This window comes from Podarcis muralis, chromosome 10 (assembly GCF_964188315.1).
Source record: "Podarcis muralis chromosome 10, rPodMur119.hap1.1, whole genome shotgun sequence".
Taxonomy (NCBI): Eukaryota; Metazoa; Chordata; class Lepidosauria; order Squamata; family Lacertidae; genus Podarcis; species Podarcis muralis.
The window spans coordinates 38,415,728-38,430,095 of NC_135664.1; the positions used below are offsets into that span (position 1 = coordinate 38,415,728).

Below are 14,368 nucleotides of genomic sequence, written 5' to 3' on the forward strand. Positions count from 1 at the left end.
TGTGTACATAGCTGCGGTTGAGAGTCTGCAGTGGTAACAACAAAAAGTGGTTATTGTATCAGCGACATTTTTAAAGGGCCATAGCTCAATAATACTGTTAAATCTGCAGCGCTAAGAATGGAGATAAGCTTCTTTGATGTTAAAAGAGTAGCAGCTAAATTGGACTGGAGATAAGCTTTTTAAAGAGCAGAGAAAGGCTTTTTGTGCCTGCTGGCTTTTGAGGAATAGGCAGAAGTTTTTCCCCCTGTGTTCCTACAGTGGTAAGGTAAGAGATATGGAAAATGTTACCTGCATAGGAAAATGCTAGGTACCACAGCGCAAAGAGAGAAAATAAACTCTGAAAATAAGATCTCTGATCTTAGTACTGTGGTGCTTAGTGCTTAGACTGCAGCTAAGAGATCCTTAGTGCTTAGATCAGAGATAACCAGGGCTTGGAAAGTTTGTTTTTAAAAGGCCCATCCTTTTACAAAACAAATAGTTCATGTCCATCCAAATTTGTAACTTTTTACAGTTCATAAAAAATTAGTATCACCCTCCCCCCCTGCATTCTGAATGTTACAAAGCAATGTGCTGAAGTTCAGGGTTCAAAAGTAAATCTAAACCAAATACAGGTAAAAAGAAGTCTGACCGACAGAATGACAACAGATGAAGCTTTCCCCATAATTGTATTTTCATACTAGAAAAGACTTATCCTGTTTAATTTCTGTCTGTCAGACAGCTGTTAAAAGCTTTGTTCCTGTTCATTTGCTTTGTTCCTGTACTTGTGCTTTTTGCTTCAAGCTGTTGGAAGTCAACTTTGTTCAACTGAACTAATTCATTCCAAGGGTTGGAGATAACAGATCTCTGCACCTGACAGGCCAAATTCAGAAGCCTAACTGGTATAGGTTTGCTAGTGTTTGCCTATTTATATTGTCCACTAGCAAATATATCAATTAGCACTAAAGAAATTGTAGTTTATTTAACTGAATAAGGCTGCAGTCCTTATATCCACTTACCTGGAGTAAGCCCAGTTGAATTCAGTGGGACTTGCTTCTGGGTTGGCATGTATAAGATTGCTTTGATCAAATGCATCTAAATAAATGTGCAAGTCACCACAACATAGGTGGCCATCTGAGATACTGAAGGAGGTGATAATTTACTAGCTAATAAGAAAAATGACCACCTTGTCAAAAGGAAAAAAAACATCTTTAATATTTTCTGTTTCATTCCTGTTATTGTAACACACAGGAGCCAAAACAGCTTCACAAATTAGTATGTGCCCTCACAGATTAAAGTTACCTCTTTCTATTAATCAACTAAAATTGTAGTTGATTAATGAGTTTGCTAATCTGATTGAATTTTACAGTGCTTCCACCCCACCCCCACCTCCACTGCCACTCACACACATGTACTATAGTAAGGAAAAATATTGAAGGGCTCTTTAGTGATTTCACAGTAACCACAAGAGCAAAACTCAAGATGTTTGTGATGTTAACAGAAACCAGAGATGAGATCTATGTATAGGCTTATTCAGAATCGCCTTGAATTGCCTTTTATATACTACACAGATCACAGGAAAAATATTTTTCTTTAAATTCAAGTACTGTCTCCTTTCTGCCCTGCATTCCAGGAGAGGCACTGATGTTTTCTACGTATTGTAAAACAGGGCTGTATTTATTTTTAAAATTCCAATATATATTTTACACTTAGGAATTTATTTAGTGAAACTTAACAGCATATATCTTGTTAAACAGTCAACCTGCTGCAAATCTTTACCTATCCACTTAAAATAAAGAATTGCTAATTTGAGGAATAGAGAATTATGCTTTTAAGTAGTGCTGTGAAACAGACAGGATCACAACTTTTAAAGTTACATCACGCTCGCAAACCAAGCAACGAGAGTTCTGCTGGATACCCTTTTGTTATCAAATTTATGATTGTGCTTCCCTCAAGTAAAGAAAAGCTAAACAACCTACTTGCCAACTTTATAAATTTTCAGTTTTATTTGCTCGACATGACTTTTGTGGTTAAATTCTAGCATTTCAAGACAAATTAAATGGATAGGAGGATGATGAAACACGGGAAAATATTTGCCTGGCTGAACTTAAAGCACGCGTTGCTACAGGAACTTTTGGCCCTTTTAGGATTTAGTCCCCTTTTACTTTGGCATGAAAATAATTTGGTCCACTGATCCATTTTCTTTCCTTTTATTCCTCCCCTCACATGCTTCCAACATCCTCCTATTGTTCCTTGGCACTCCAAGTATCCCACTTGACAAAAACTTGGGATGCAACATTGCTGAAGGAATTGCGTCATATGAACCTAGGAAAGCTGCTTTCACACCACGTTGGGCCAATGGTCCAATTTGTTCAGTGTTGTCTACACTGACTGACATCTCCAGGCAAGGCTGGGAATGTTGTTGTTGTCCCCACCCCCAACCCAGTCTGAAATCCTTAGAGCCACTGCTGGTCAGGATGGGGAAAAAATACCAGGTTGAATAATGCTAGATGGGCCTGTGGGCTGTTCCTATGAGACTGCAAATATCCAACATCAAAAGCTTTCTGAAACAGGATTTGTAGGCTCTGCACCTGTGCTTTGGAATCCCAATCATGCCAGAAGATTCAGATTTTGGTTTTTCAAATTCCAGTGGTGATCTGTGGCTTTTGCCTTCCGTTCTGCTTAATTCACTATGTCATAGTTGCAATGCCCTACAGAGACCCCTCAGTTCAGCGCCCAGTGTGGTGGAGCTGGTCACACTGTCCTAATGCCCCCAAAGCCCCCAAGGCCCCTATGAATGGGCAGTGGTATGTTTGCAGAGGCCATCTCACCTTTAGCTAAATATGTTGTAGGGGGGCACTCCTCCTTTGTGTGGGAGACTAGGAGGGCAGCCTTTCTCAACCTGTGGGTCCCCAGATGTTGTTGAACTACAACTCCCATCACCCCTAGCAAGCAAGGCCAGGGATGATGGGAGTTGTAGTCCAACAACATCTGGGGACCCACAGGTTGAGAACCGCTGTAAGGTGACCCTGGCTTGGAATTTTGTCCCCCCCCCCCACCCCAGACAATCTGCAAAAACAAAGGCCTGAGGGCATATTTGTCCTGCCACAACTGTAATGAATCTGCGTTGTTTTGCTTTTAGACAAAATGACTTGGCACTCCTCCCACCCCCACCCCCACCCCGTCCCCATTCACTCTTTGGTCCAGGCCTGGGTCTGAGGCCAGATCAGAGAGATAAGCTGTCCTTTCACAGCTCTGCTTGGACTTTTACAGCTTGCACCTCCATGCAGAGATCAGAATATAAGGTTGCAGCTGCACACATACCTAACTTTTTGAGCTAAGGAATGAGGCCCCTTTCATAGGCACACTCACTAGGAAAATAAGGGGTAAGAACAGTTGCAAACATCCATCAGGAAAAAAATGGTAGAAGGCATTTAGCTCCTCATAAAGCAAAAATTTAACTTGGAGAAGATTTGACACAGCCGTAAAGCACATACTATTTCTCTTTCATATATCCTTTTTAAAAAAAATAATGAGGAAGGGCTCTTAAATGTTTCCTTTTACTTTCTATTAAAAGCAAATCAGATTGATGAAGTAAAATTCCCATGGACTCTCAGAATATATTTCACTTTACACTTGCTTTCTTTATGCGATGAAGCAGAAATCCTCCACATTGGTTTCACAGCCTGCCTGGCAAATAATTCCCACAAAATTACAGCTCATGGTGTTTTCAGTTTGGGGGGTATGTGTGAATGTTGGTGCATATGCATGCACGCACATTCTCATCAGCCTAATTTTATTTAGAAAACAACAAGTTCAAACCCTCACCCAGCCCTGAAGTCCATGGGGGTCATCTTGGGTCACAGTTACTACATCTCAGTCTAGCCTACTTTATAAGGTTGTTGTGAGATAAAGCAGGGTGGGTAGTGGGAATGCATGCATCTTTTGTTCATTTGAGGAATGGTCAGATAGAAACATCATTAAGCAATAGTAACAGGAGTGGTAAGGGATGTGGGTAGTGCTGTGGGTTAAACCACAGAGCCTAGGGCTTGCCGATCAGAAGGTCGGCGGTTCGAATCCCCATGATGGAGTGAGCTCCCATTGCTCAGTCCCTGCTTCTGCCAACCTAGCAGTTCGAAAGCACATCAAAGTGCAAGTAGATAAATAGGTACCGCTCCGGCGGGAAGGTAAACGGTGTTTCCGTGCGCTGCTCTGGTTTGCCAGAAGCGGCTTAGTCATGCTGGCCACATGACCCGGAAGCTGTATACTGGCTCCCTCGGCCAATAAAGCGAGATGAGAGCCGCAACCCCAGAGTCGGCCACGACTGGACCTAATGGTCAGGGGTCCCTTTACCTTTACCTTTAACAGGAGTGGCACGTGGCCAGGTGCAAGGCAGGATGGAAATGTGAAACTTGAATTTTGGTATGGAGGGGTTCCCCAGGAGTTGTGCCCATAGGAGTGACTCGCCTTCCAGGAAGCAGAGCATTAAGTCTAAACAGAATCACAGCACTAGTTCAATTGGATGAGGAAAGCCCTCTAACTCAGGAGCATCAATATCATGTTTGAGAGCAACATTGTTTTGTTTTTGTTCTGCATGTCAAAAAGCAGCAGCAGCAGAGAGGATACACAAGTAATTCTTGTGACATCTCTGCATGCTTACTGTGCCATGCACAATTTAGTCAATAGAGATGACTGGCAGAAGGTGCAGGACTGACATCTGTGTCCCCCAATTTGACGTGATAGAGGTTTATAAAATGACAAATGGGGAGGAGAGCACAGACGGAACTTTTTCTCTCTCATAATTCTAGAACTCGGAGTCACCCAAAGAAGTTGACTGGCAGCAGGTTCAGGACAGACAGAAGGAGGTACTTCTTCGCACTGTGCATAAGTAGCTTGTGGAACTCACCACCACAAGATGTGTTGATGGCCACTAGGTTAGGCAGCATTAAAAAATTAAGGAAATTCATGGAGCATACTTCTTACTGGTTGCTGTCTATAGTACCTTCACGAACCTCTGAATATCAGGTGCTGGGACTGATGCCCCGATGCAAAAGTCCAGAGGATCTGTTGGAGACTATTTGCAAAATAAGATGCTCAGCTACATGGCCCTTGATGGCTCTTTTAGGTGCAAAGGGCAGAATTATCTTTCACACTGAAAGATGCACAGTGAACTTCAACTCCCTGTACATTTGGAACTGAAAGGGAACTGCAAGAACAGTTTGGGATGTTGGATGCAGGGGTCCTCTAATTCAGCTGACTTTTGAGCACACAGGGCTTATTCTTAGAAGACAATCTGATGCTCATAAATCAGCTTCCATGGACACATTGCTCTCACTGGAGCCAGGTGAAAAGTTGGTTGTCACACAGTCTTGTGATTGCAACCACAAAAACCCTTTCCCTGGAAACCTACCCCGTTTTGATTTTGAACATTTTTGTACAGGCCGTGCAAGGTGCTCCTAAACAAGCAAACCTTTGGACCCCTGTTGGCACCAGATTTGTCATTCCCACAGAAATAAATGTTCTACAGTTCCGTGAACGACAGATGTGTCACCCGATTGCCCGAAAATGGACCAAACAAAGCAGAAATCTATGTTAAGGAGGGGGTGGTGGAAATTGTGCACATTTAATCTTCTTTGTTTCATATGTTCCAGATTCAGAATAATTTGTGGGCAGGAAATGCAGCGAGCGGTTCGGTGGTGACTTCCTGCATGCTTCCACGGGAGACCTCCTCTTGTATGACCCCTTACTCTCATTCGCCTCGGACAGATTCTGGGTACTCGGGTTTTTCAAACCACCAGAGCCAATTCAGCCATGTCCCCCTCAACAATTTCTTCACTGACTCTTTACTTTCTGGAACCACCAATGGACATGCATTTGAAACCAAGCCGGAATTTGAACGGAGGTCTTCCAGTATTGCAGTTCTACGAATGAAAGCCAAAGAACATACCGCTAACATCTCCTGGGCCATGTAATGTAAGAATGTCCTTTTTTTCAGAGTTCAGGCAAAAGGAAGAAGAAGAAAAACACCCACCCACCATCATTTCTTATTTCCCATATTTAAAGGACCCAATCATAAGCTGCTGTGTGAAGAATTGCTACCGATCAGGAGATAGAAAGGAGCCCGCTTAAGCCAGATGCCTGATATGCTATTTAACAATCACATTTTAAAGCATAAACATGTAGGAGGACTCAAAATAGAACCACCATGTGCCAGTCTCCAGAAGCCCTCTTAAAAAATAGCCAAATATGTTGTACTGTACTGGTTGATGAAATATGATTGTAAAACCTGCAAAAAAGAATAAAACCTATTAAAGAAGCAGATCTGCTATACGTTGCTTGGTGTCAATGCTGTGTCAATGCAGAATTCCTTATTCACAGTATAGCAGGAAGTCTTTGGTGGAAAATGCATTTGTTATGACAGTGCTGCAAGGGAAACATTTTAGCAAGCTGTGTAGGGAGTCTGACCACTTTGGGGGTATATAGGGGGTGCCAGGGATAGATAGACTCCAGAAAAATCACCTTTCCTTTCATCCATGAGCAGGAGTGTTCTGTGAATCCCATGGGATCTCAGAATTCAACCCATAATTTATTAAGGAATGATACCTTTCTTATTTGTTTTGTACCTTCACCAGTATTAAAGATACCTCTATGAAGTTGTCCTTAATTATTGGGCATCTTTCTTCGAGTGAAACCCATACGTTTGTATCCAGAATGATGTCCTGCTAAATTCAATCGTGTTTATGTCTCAGAAAAGTAGGTAAAAGGATTGCGCAACCTTAATCTGTGCCCCAAGGCAAAGGTGGAGGATTCAGCCAATTTCAACCTGAGCTGAAAAATGTTTGTGGAAGTTTGAAGCCTATCTGCTGCAGTTAAAACCAAGTTACAATTTTAAACTGACAGCAGTACACATTGGTGTGTGTGTTTTGAGTTTCAGTGATCGCTGCAAGGACTCAAAGGAAAACTCCCACTGATTTTTTTCAGCAGGAGAGAGAGAGATGGAGAGCAAGAGAGAGAGAGAGAAACTTCTGTTTCTGGATGACATGTCAGTGCCTCTGAAAGATGAAGGAAGAATTAAAATGTCAGCAAACATTCTGAAATTTCTGATAGTAAAAAAAGAAAAAGAAAAAGAGAGTATGTGTGTGTTGGTGATGAAGGGAGGTGGGGAGGAGGAATGAAGAAAAATACTTTACATCTGGCAAATTGCTATCTGCTTTGATTTACTGCTCCTCCCTTTCCCCTGCCACATTCCAAGCTCCTTTGGATGAACGAAATGTTAGCCTCTTTGAAAGAAGCACTCACGCTCCCAAGTTCATAAAGGCAAACTCAAACTTAATTGAAATAAAGGAAGGCTTGAGACTGAGACTGAGTCGGACAAGATTCAGCCAGGCCTGCTCCTGCTGGCATTTTCCTCACAACCCCAAAATTGAGACAGGAAGTGAGAGAAGTTCACGTGCAATAAAACTACCACCTGGATCCAATGGGTGCTTCTCTTACTGTTTAGGCCCCCTCTAGACTGATATGTTTTCTCTTGTTTCATATGGTATATTTTGCAACATGTCAGGGGCATAATTGGTAGTGGAGTTATACTGGGCCATCCATCCATCCTTGCACTTTATTAGTTGTTTTGCGATGCTTCCTCAGTGCCATCACATTGTTGCAATTTGGAAGGGCACTCTTGTACAACAAAAGCAGGGCACCCTCCTCTCCAAACTTGGAACATTTGTGGTATGAAAAGCTACAGGATTTCAGCAGGAAGTTATGAGACATGCACTTATTGGAAATGAAAGGTTATGTCCACCTCAAAACTTTTTCAGGCATCAACAGAATTGAAGTCAGGACCAGGTGTAACTGCTCCAAAACTACCATGAACCCATCATCATAAATGTACAGTTGTACCTCGGCTCCCAAACTCCTAGGGGGTCGAACGTTCCAGCTCCCGTGAAAATTGGAAGTGATTGTTCCAGTTTTCAAATGTTCTTTTGGAAACCAAATTTCCGATGGGGCTTCCGCAGCTTCTGATTGGCTGCAAGAGCTTCCTGCAGCCAATCAGAAGCCGTGCTTTGGAAGTCGAACGTTTTGGCAATTGAACGGGCTTCCAGAAAGGATTCTGTTCGACTTCTGAGGTACGACTATATAGTAAAAAGGATGTCTGGAGGGGCCCTCAGTGTGAAGGGCATTCTGACATTAAATTAAAAATAAATAAATAAACATCCTTTGTTGTCAGTCACCTGTTTGTGGTATCTCAAGGATCCATTTGCAAACTAGGCCCCCTCTTGGAAGTGCCCTGAATGAAAACAATAACACCAAGCATTCACAATCTATCAGGGGACAGCACCACCACAAACAAGGACCACAGATTTGTTATTTTATTTTATCGCATTTATATCCTGCCCTTTCTCCAATAACTTCAAGGTGGTGTACATGGTTTGCCCCCTGCTCGTGGTAAAAGCTCACCTCAGCTGAGCTTTGAAATCTCAGAATCATTTTCCTGTTCAGATTTGTTAAAAATCATAGCAGCCCTTGGGTCAGGATGGGGGTCGGGGTCAGGTGAGTAATAACTCATGAGATGTCAGGGAAGTTAACTCTTCATTCAAAGAAACAAAAACCAGGTCAGGCTGAGTGAGCATGGCCACTCTTACCAGTAGATCTTGCCCCATTTGAGGCAGTTCCTTGTTTTCCCACAGTTTCCTAAGTCTCCTCCTCCCCAGCAACCTAAGACTCCTTCATCTTGTCTCTCTTTGTTCCACCCTCTTCATTCCTCTTCATGTTCTGGGAAACCAGGAGGGTGAGGAGCTGGCCATACAGGAGGGGAAGACTCCCTGGCTTCCTCAGCAGCCTGCTGGATCTCTTTCACTTGGCACCCCTCCTCTCCAATCTCCATTCCTGCCTCTGACTTCTCTCTGCCACAGCTTCTCCCTGCTCACTAAACCCAGTTACCTCTTCAGCTCCCAACACATCTTCCTCCCAGTCTGCTCCCTCTGACCGCTCATTGCAGTCCCACAACCAATCCACTGGCTCCGTGCCTTCCTCCTCTGGGGTTTCCTTTGGGGGTTCCCCAGCTAGTGCCTCCCACCACTCCTCTGTGTCTAGCCAGTCCATGAAACCTTGGGAGAACTACATCTCCCACAGTCCACTGTTACCCACAGGGCTGGCCCACCCATGAGGCAAAGTGTCTGGATCCACAGGGGTAGCTGATCTTGATGTCAATCTTTCTTTCCCATGTTCCTGATGTAGCTTTTCCCTCACCCTTTCTTTCATGGTTGGGAGGGAGGCACCATTTCGGAGTCTGGCTCAGGTGCTAAAATGTATTGGACCAGCCCTGGTTGCCCAGTTTATCAGGGCAATGGAGGTGGGGGGAAAACACCATTCTTCTCCTTTTGCCATGTGCTCTTTTAGAGAGTACAGTGGTACCTTGGATTACATACGCTTCAGGTTACATAGGCTTCAGGTTACAGACTCCGCTAACCCAGAAATATTACCTCAGGTTAAGAACTTTGCTTCAGGATGAGAACAGAAATCACACGGCGGCATTAGCTAAAGTGGTGCTTCAGGTTAAGAACAGTTTCAGGTTAAGTACAGACCTCCGGAACGAATTAAGTACTTAACCTGAGGTACCACTGTATACTTTAGAGCTTGGGGTGAGTAGCAACAGCTTTAGGGATGTGACAGAGCCGGGGGGGGGGTATTTCCCCCCCCCCCGACTCCTCAAATTGGCTAAAAAGCAAGAGACATGAGTTCTGTGTGTTTTCAGTAAGAACTTGTATTGTTTCCAAGTTGTTCTGGTGTGTGGCCCCCACCTGCGCACTAGTACCTGCTGAATTTCAAATGGTCACTCTAGCTTTATAAGTCTGGCAATCCATAAATGTCTACCATCCACCCAGGGAACTATGGATTTAGCAATCCTTCATCAGCCTCCCTAACTTCAGGCTTGGAGCTCTTTCCATTTTTTAAGACAACCCGGTAAGTGAGAATGGCTTAAAAAACAACGGCAAAACTATTGGCAATGGATTTTTATAAAGCATCATTTGCTTATAAGGTGAGAGTCTTTGTCGCTGCTTGCAACCGTAAACTCAACACTGATATGCCTTTGCAAACCATTTACTAATTGCACCTCACTTCTGCCAAAAACGTGTCCACAGTTACTTTGGAAAACTGGGAATGTTTGCACATGGGAGGGGGGTAGAGAGAAAGGAAAAGCAGCCTGAAGAATAGTAGCTTGTAAAATGCTTTAGTTTTTTTGGTTTTTTTTACTGTAAAATTTGTGGGCTGAGTCATGTGGAAGATGTTGTTTTGAAACCATGATTAAGAGAGAATGGCGGTAAAGCCATCAATTTGTACATTAAAGATGGCTATTGTACCTACATGCAAGCATAATAGAAAGTACTGGTATTTGTATGTGTCAATACAGCAGTTTTCCAGACTTCCTTATAAGACATGGAAGAGGAAAGGAAAAGACTAGAGTTATAAATTTAAGACTCTCTTATTGAAAAATGTGTTTTTAATCTTTTGGAAAAAAGTTTCCCCATACTCATGTTCAAGGTGTAGCATGTGGTACACGCCAAGTCAATTTCCAGATAATTTTTATTAGGGATTCATCAGTAGGGAAGTAGCTCAGGCTTCACTTGGCAATCTCAAGTCCTTTTGATGTGGCTTCCGCTTCCATTTTCGCATATATTGCAATAGCAGAAATTCCTCTGGTCATCCCATGAAATTCCGCGCCGTGCTGTTTTTGGCGTTGTTCATCATCAGCACCGAGGCATTTTATGCTGGAATTGAACAGCACAATCCCCGCCAGCGGACGGCAGCAGTGGACAGTTTGCAGCCCAATAAACCTTTATGTTGAGAACACACACTATAAAGTCATTTCAGCTGGAGCGAAGAGGGCATGGAAGCAGATTTCCTGCCATTTACACATAATTGGAAAGACTGTGCTTAAATTAAACTTTTCCTCCCTGCATTTACAGTGGAAATTATTCCCATTACACACTGCAGGCATCCCTCGATGCACTTAGACAAACAGGTATTCACGACCTTCTTGAGGGAGAGGTGTGACGAGATACAGACGCCGTATTAAACTTGTCATGCCTTTGCGCCCAGCTTTGGACTTGCAATGAATGAGAGTCTTTAGAAGCAGTGCTCTGCATGATGAAGGATAACTGAGCTACCCTGGGCTAATGGCTCCAAACTGACTTGGGTTATCTGGTTCCCCATTCATCATGTGAAGCGCTGCCTCTGTTGCTTATCTCTATTAGTTTCAATGGCCTAAAAACACTATGAAACTAGAACCACAGCTTTGGTTCAGGTCACTTTTGTTGTTGTTTAGTCGTTTAGCCGTGTCCGACTCTTCGTGACCCCATGGACCAGAGCACGCCAGGCACCTCTGTCCTCCACTATTTCCCGCAGTTTGGTCAGACTCATGCTGGTAACCTCGAAAACACTATCCAACCATCTCATCCTCTGTTGCCCCCTTCTCCTTGTGCCCTCCATCTTTCCCAGCATCAGTGTCTTCTCCAGGGAGTCTTCTCTTCTCATGAGGTGGCCAAAGTACTGGAGCCTCAGCTTCACGATCTGTCCTTCCAGTGAGCACTCAGGGCTGATTTCCTTAAGAATGGATGCGTTTGATCTTCTTGCAGTCCATGGGACTCTCAAGAGTCTTCTCCAGCACCATAATTCAAAAGCATCAATTCTTCGGCGATCAGCCTTCTTGATGGTCCAGCTCTCACTTCCATACATCACTACTGGGAAAACCATGGCTTTAACTATACAGACCTTTGTTGGCAAGGTGACGTCTCTACTTCTCAAGATGCTGTCTAGGCCTGTCATTGCCCTTCTCCCAAGAAGGAGGCGTCTTTTAATTTCGTGGCTGCTGTCACATCTGCAGTGATCATGGAGCCCAAGAAAGTAAAATCTCTCACTGCCTCCATTTCTTCCCCTTCTATTTGCCAGGAGGTGATGGGACCAGTGGCCATGATCTTCGTTTTTTTTTCAGGTCACTAGTGACTGGCAAACTAAGCCACAGCTAGGGATCATGCAAGAACATGAGAAGATCCTGCTGGATCAGGCCAGTAGCCCATGTAGTCCACATCTTGTCCTCACAGTGGTGAATCAGATGCCTAGAGGAAGCTCACAAGGAGAACCTGAGCACAACAGCACTCATCCTTCCTGGGGTTTCCAGAAACTGGTACCCAAACACAAACTGCATCAACAGTAGAGGGTGGAGGATGTGGGGGACATAGCCAACAGAATGGTGGGGAATTCAAATTTAGTTTGATTTTATTTCAATATGTTGTGAAACATTGCACAAACTAAATGCAACTCACCTCCCAAATTTTGAACCTCTCAAATTATGCAATACAGTTCTCCAACCAAAACTGTGAGTACAAAAATGCATATATTGATACATGTGTGTGGAAAAGGTTATCTATCAGTGAAAACAGCATGCATTGTATTCAGGGAAATTGCTTGCAAAAATGTGCAGATTAGGCAAAGCTGCATAAAAAATGTGCATATTTCGGATGTGCATATACTCTAAAATGCTGACATTTTTTAATGAGGATTTTTTGTTGTTGGAAAAAATAATCTCCGAGTCCTGCGGGAAAGAGGTGAACTGAATATAAGATTGGAAAATTGATAAAGCAACACAGATAGATTCACTCATCCTTATGGCAATGCAAAGAAATGAATAGCATCTTAGTGAGCAGGTGTCCTTAATGCTGAAGCTTATTTCAGTCTTAAAGGAGGTCAACTCTGACTTGCACAAAGTGGTATGGAAGCCACTTGGAATGCAACTGTATGTAGGTTTGTGGCGTATGGACATAATTTGCATGGCATGTAAACACCACTGTCTGCTTCCAGCAATTTAATGAAAACTGCTGCCATCCCTCTCTCAAGGCTGAACATTTCCAGAGAAATCAGGTGTATGCCTTCTGCCCGATTTGCCAGGTGAAGCCATCACCCTGTAGTTGTATTTGGAGTTTCTTCCCTATCAGGACACAGATTGCAAATGTGAAAAGTGTCTCAGCTCCAGTAAACCTCCGCCTTCCCCCAAGCAGAGTGCCCTAACCATTTGTCTACCATATGCTAGAAGATGACTGTGAATATAGTGCAGCCCACTCATACAATGCACATCTGTTTCCATCAGGTACAGAAAGAGATATAACTTCCCTTCTCTATCCTCTGAAAATATTAAGGTTTACAGTGCACTGGGCAATGATGTTATTTTGACTAAATACATACACTCCACACCTTTCCCTCCGGGAGCCCCTTTTGCTCACAGTTTAATTTTTTTCTTGAAAACCTCCATGGAAGACAATACCAGGGCAAAAGATTGCTGCAATATCGATTGAACTTGCCTTAGTTCATTCCTAACCAAAGCTTTACTCATGGCTCATGTTTAATCTCCATTTCAGTGACTTCAACTGGTTGCTTCCAGTCCTGTCCTGAAAAACCAATGATTTATTTATCCCTCCCTGGGAACAAGTCCCATGAACTCTGTGGGGTTTACTGCTGTATTGGACTGCACTGTAAGCCCAGGGTTGTTCTTACTACTGGAATCTCTCAATTGACCTAGGTTCTGTTACTTATTCAATACGGTATAAGCCAGGCATCCCCAAACTCAGCCCTCCAGATGTTTTGGGACTACAAGTCCCATCATCTCTAGCTAACTGGACCAGTGGTCAGGGATGATGGGAATTGTAGCCCCAAAACACCTGGAGGGCCGAGTTTGGAGATCCCTGGTATAAGCCTTCAATCTCTCATTCAACACAGGTCTAAAACATCTCTCTTTTTACCCAGGCATACATTCAGGTTTTCATTTGATGTTACTTTTAGTTTACAACAGATGCATCCACATGTAGATTATTCTTCAGCACAGAATTGTTACCCATATCCCAGAACCACTATAGCCTTTCCTTATCTAGACAGGTTAAACAGTATACTCTACAATGAAGGGAGTAAGTACATGTACATTCTCTCCGTAACACTTTCACTATTTTCTTTGCTATCAGATAATCTTGAAATGAGAAGGAAATTTATGGGAGTGAGGCAAGTGCTCTCTTATCTTACTGAAAATGGCTGTGAAACATTGCTGGAAAGTTTCATCAAGAATTATTTTATGACTGGGCCCTCTCTTCTAAAATGAAATCCGTGTAAATGTTTAAAGCTAAATGTAAAATACATTTTTGTTTGGGGAAGTATAGTTTTCCACAGGTAAATAGGCAATACTCAGTTGCCCCAGTCCATAGATGACAGATCAATGAGCACGGGTAATGAATGAATGAATATTGTACCCCATCCATTTGACTGGGTTGCTCCAGCCACTCTGGGTGTGTTCCAACAGAATATAAAAGAACACAACAAAACTTCAAATATTAAAAGCTTTTCAATACAGGGC

The 14,368-nt window shown here is 43.1% G+C and overlaps 1 protein-coding gene across 2 annotated transcripts in view; it reads left to right on the forward strand.

Annotated features, from left to right (window-relative positions):
* ALX1 (ALX homeobox 1) overlaps nt 1–6,295 on the forward strand; it is a 30,590-nt gene extending 24,295 nt beyond the window's left edge. The window contains exons 4-5 of one of the 2 annotated variants that reach the window (XM_028746064.2): nt 4,785–4,841; nt 5,628–6,295. In XM_028746064.2, the coding sequence (XP_028601897.1) occupies nt 4,785–4,841; nt 5,628–5,948 (378 nt within the window). In that variant the 3' untranslated portion in view covers nt 5,949–6,295. The remainder of the gene's footprint in view (nt 1–4,784; nt 4,842–5,627) is intronic. The other variant, XM_028746065.2, reaches the window with a different exon arrangement.
* The last annotated feature ends 8,073 nt before the right edge of the window (nt 6,296–14,368 follow it).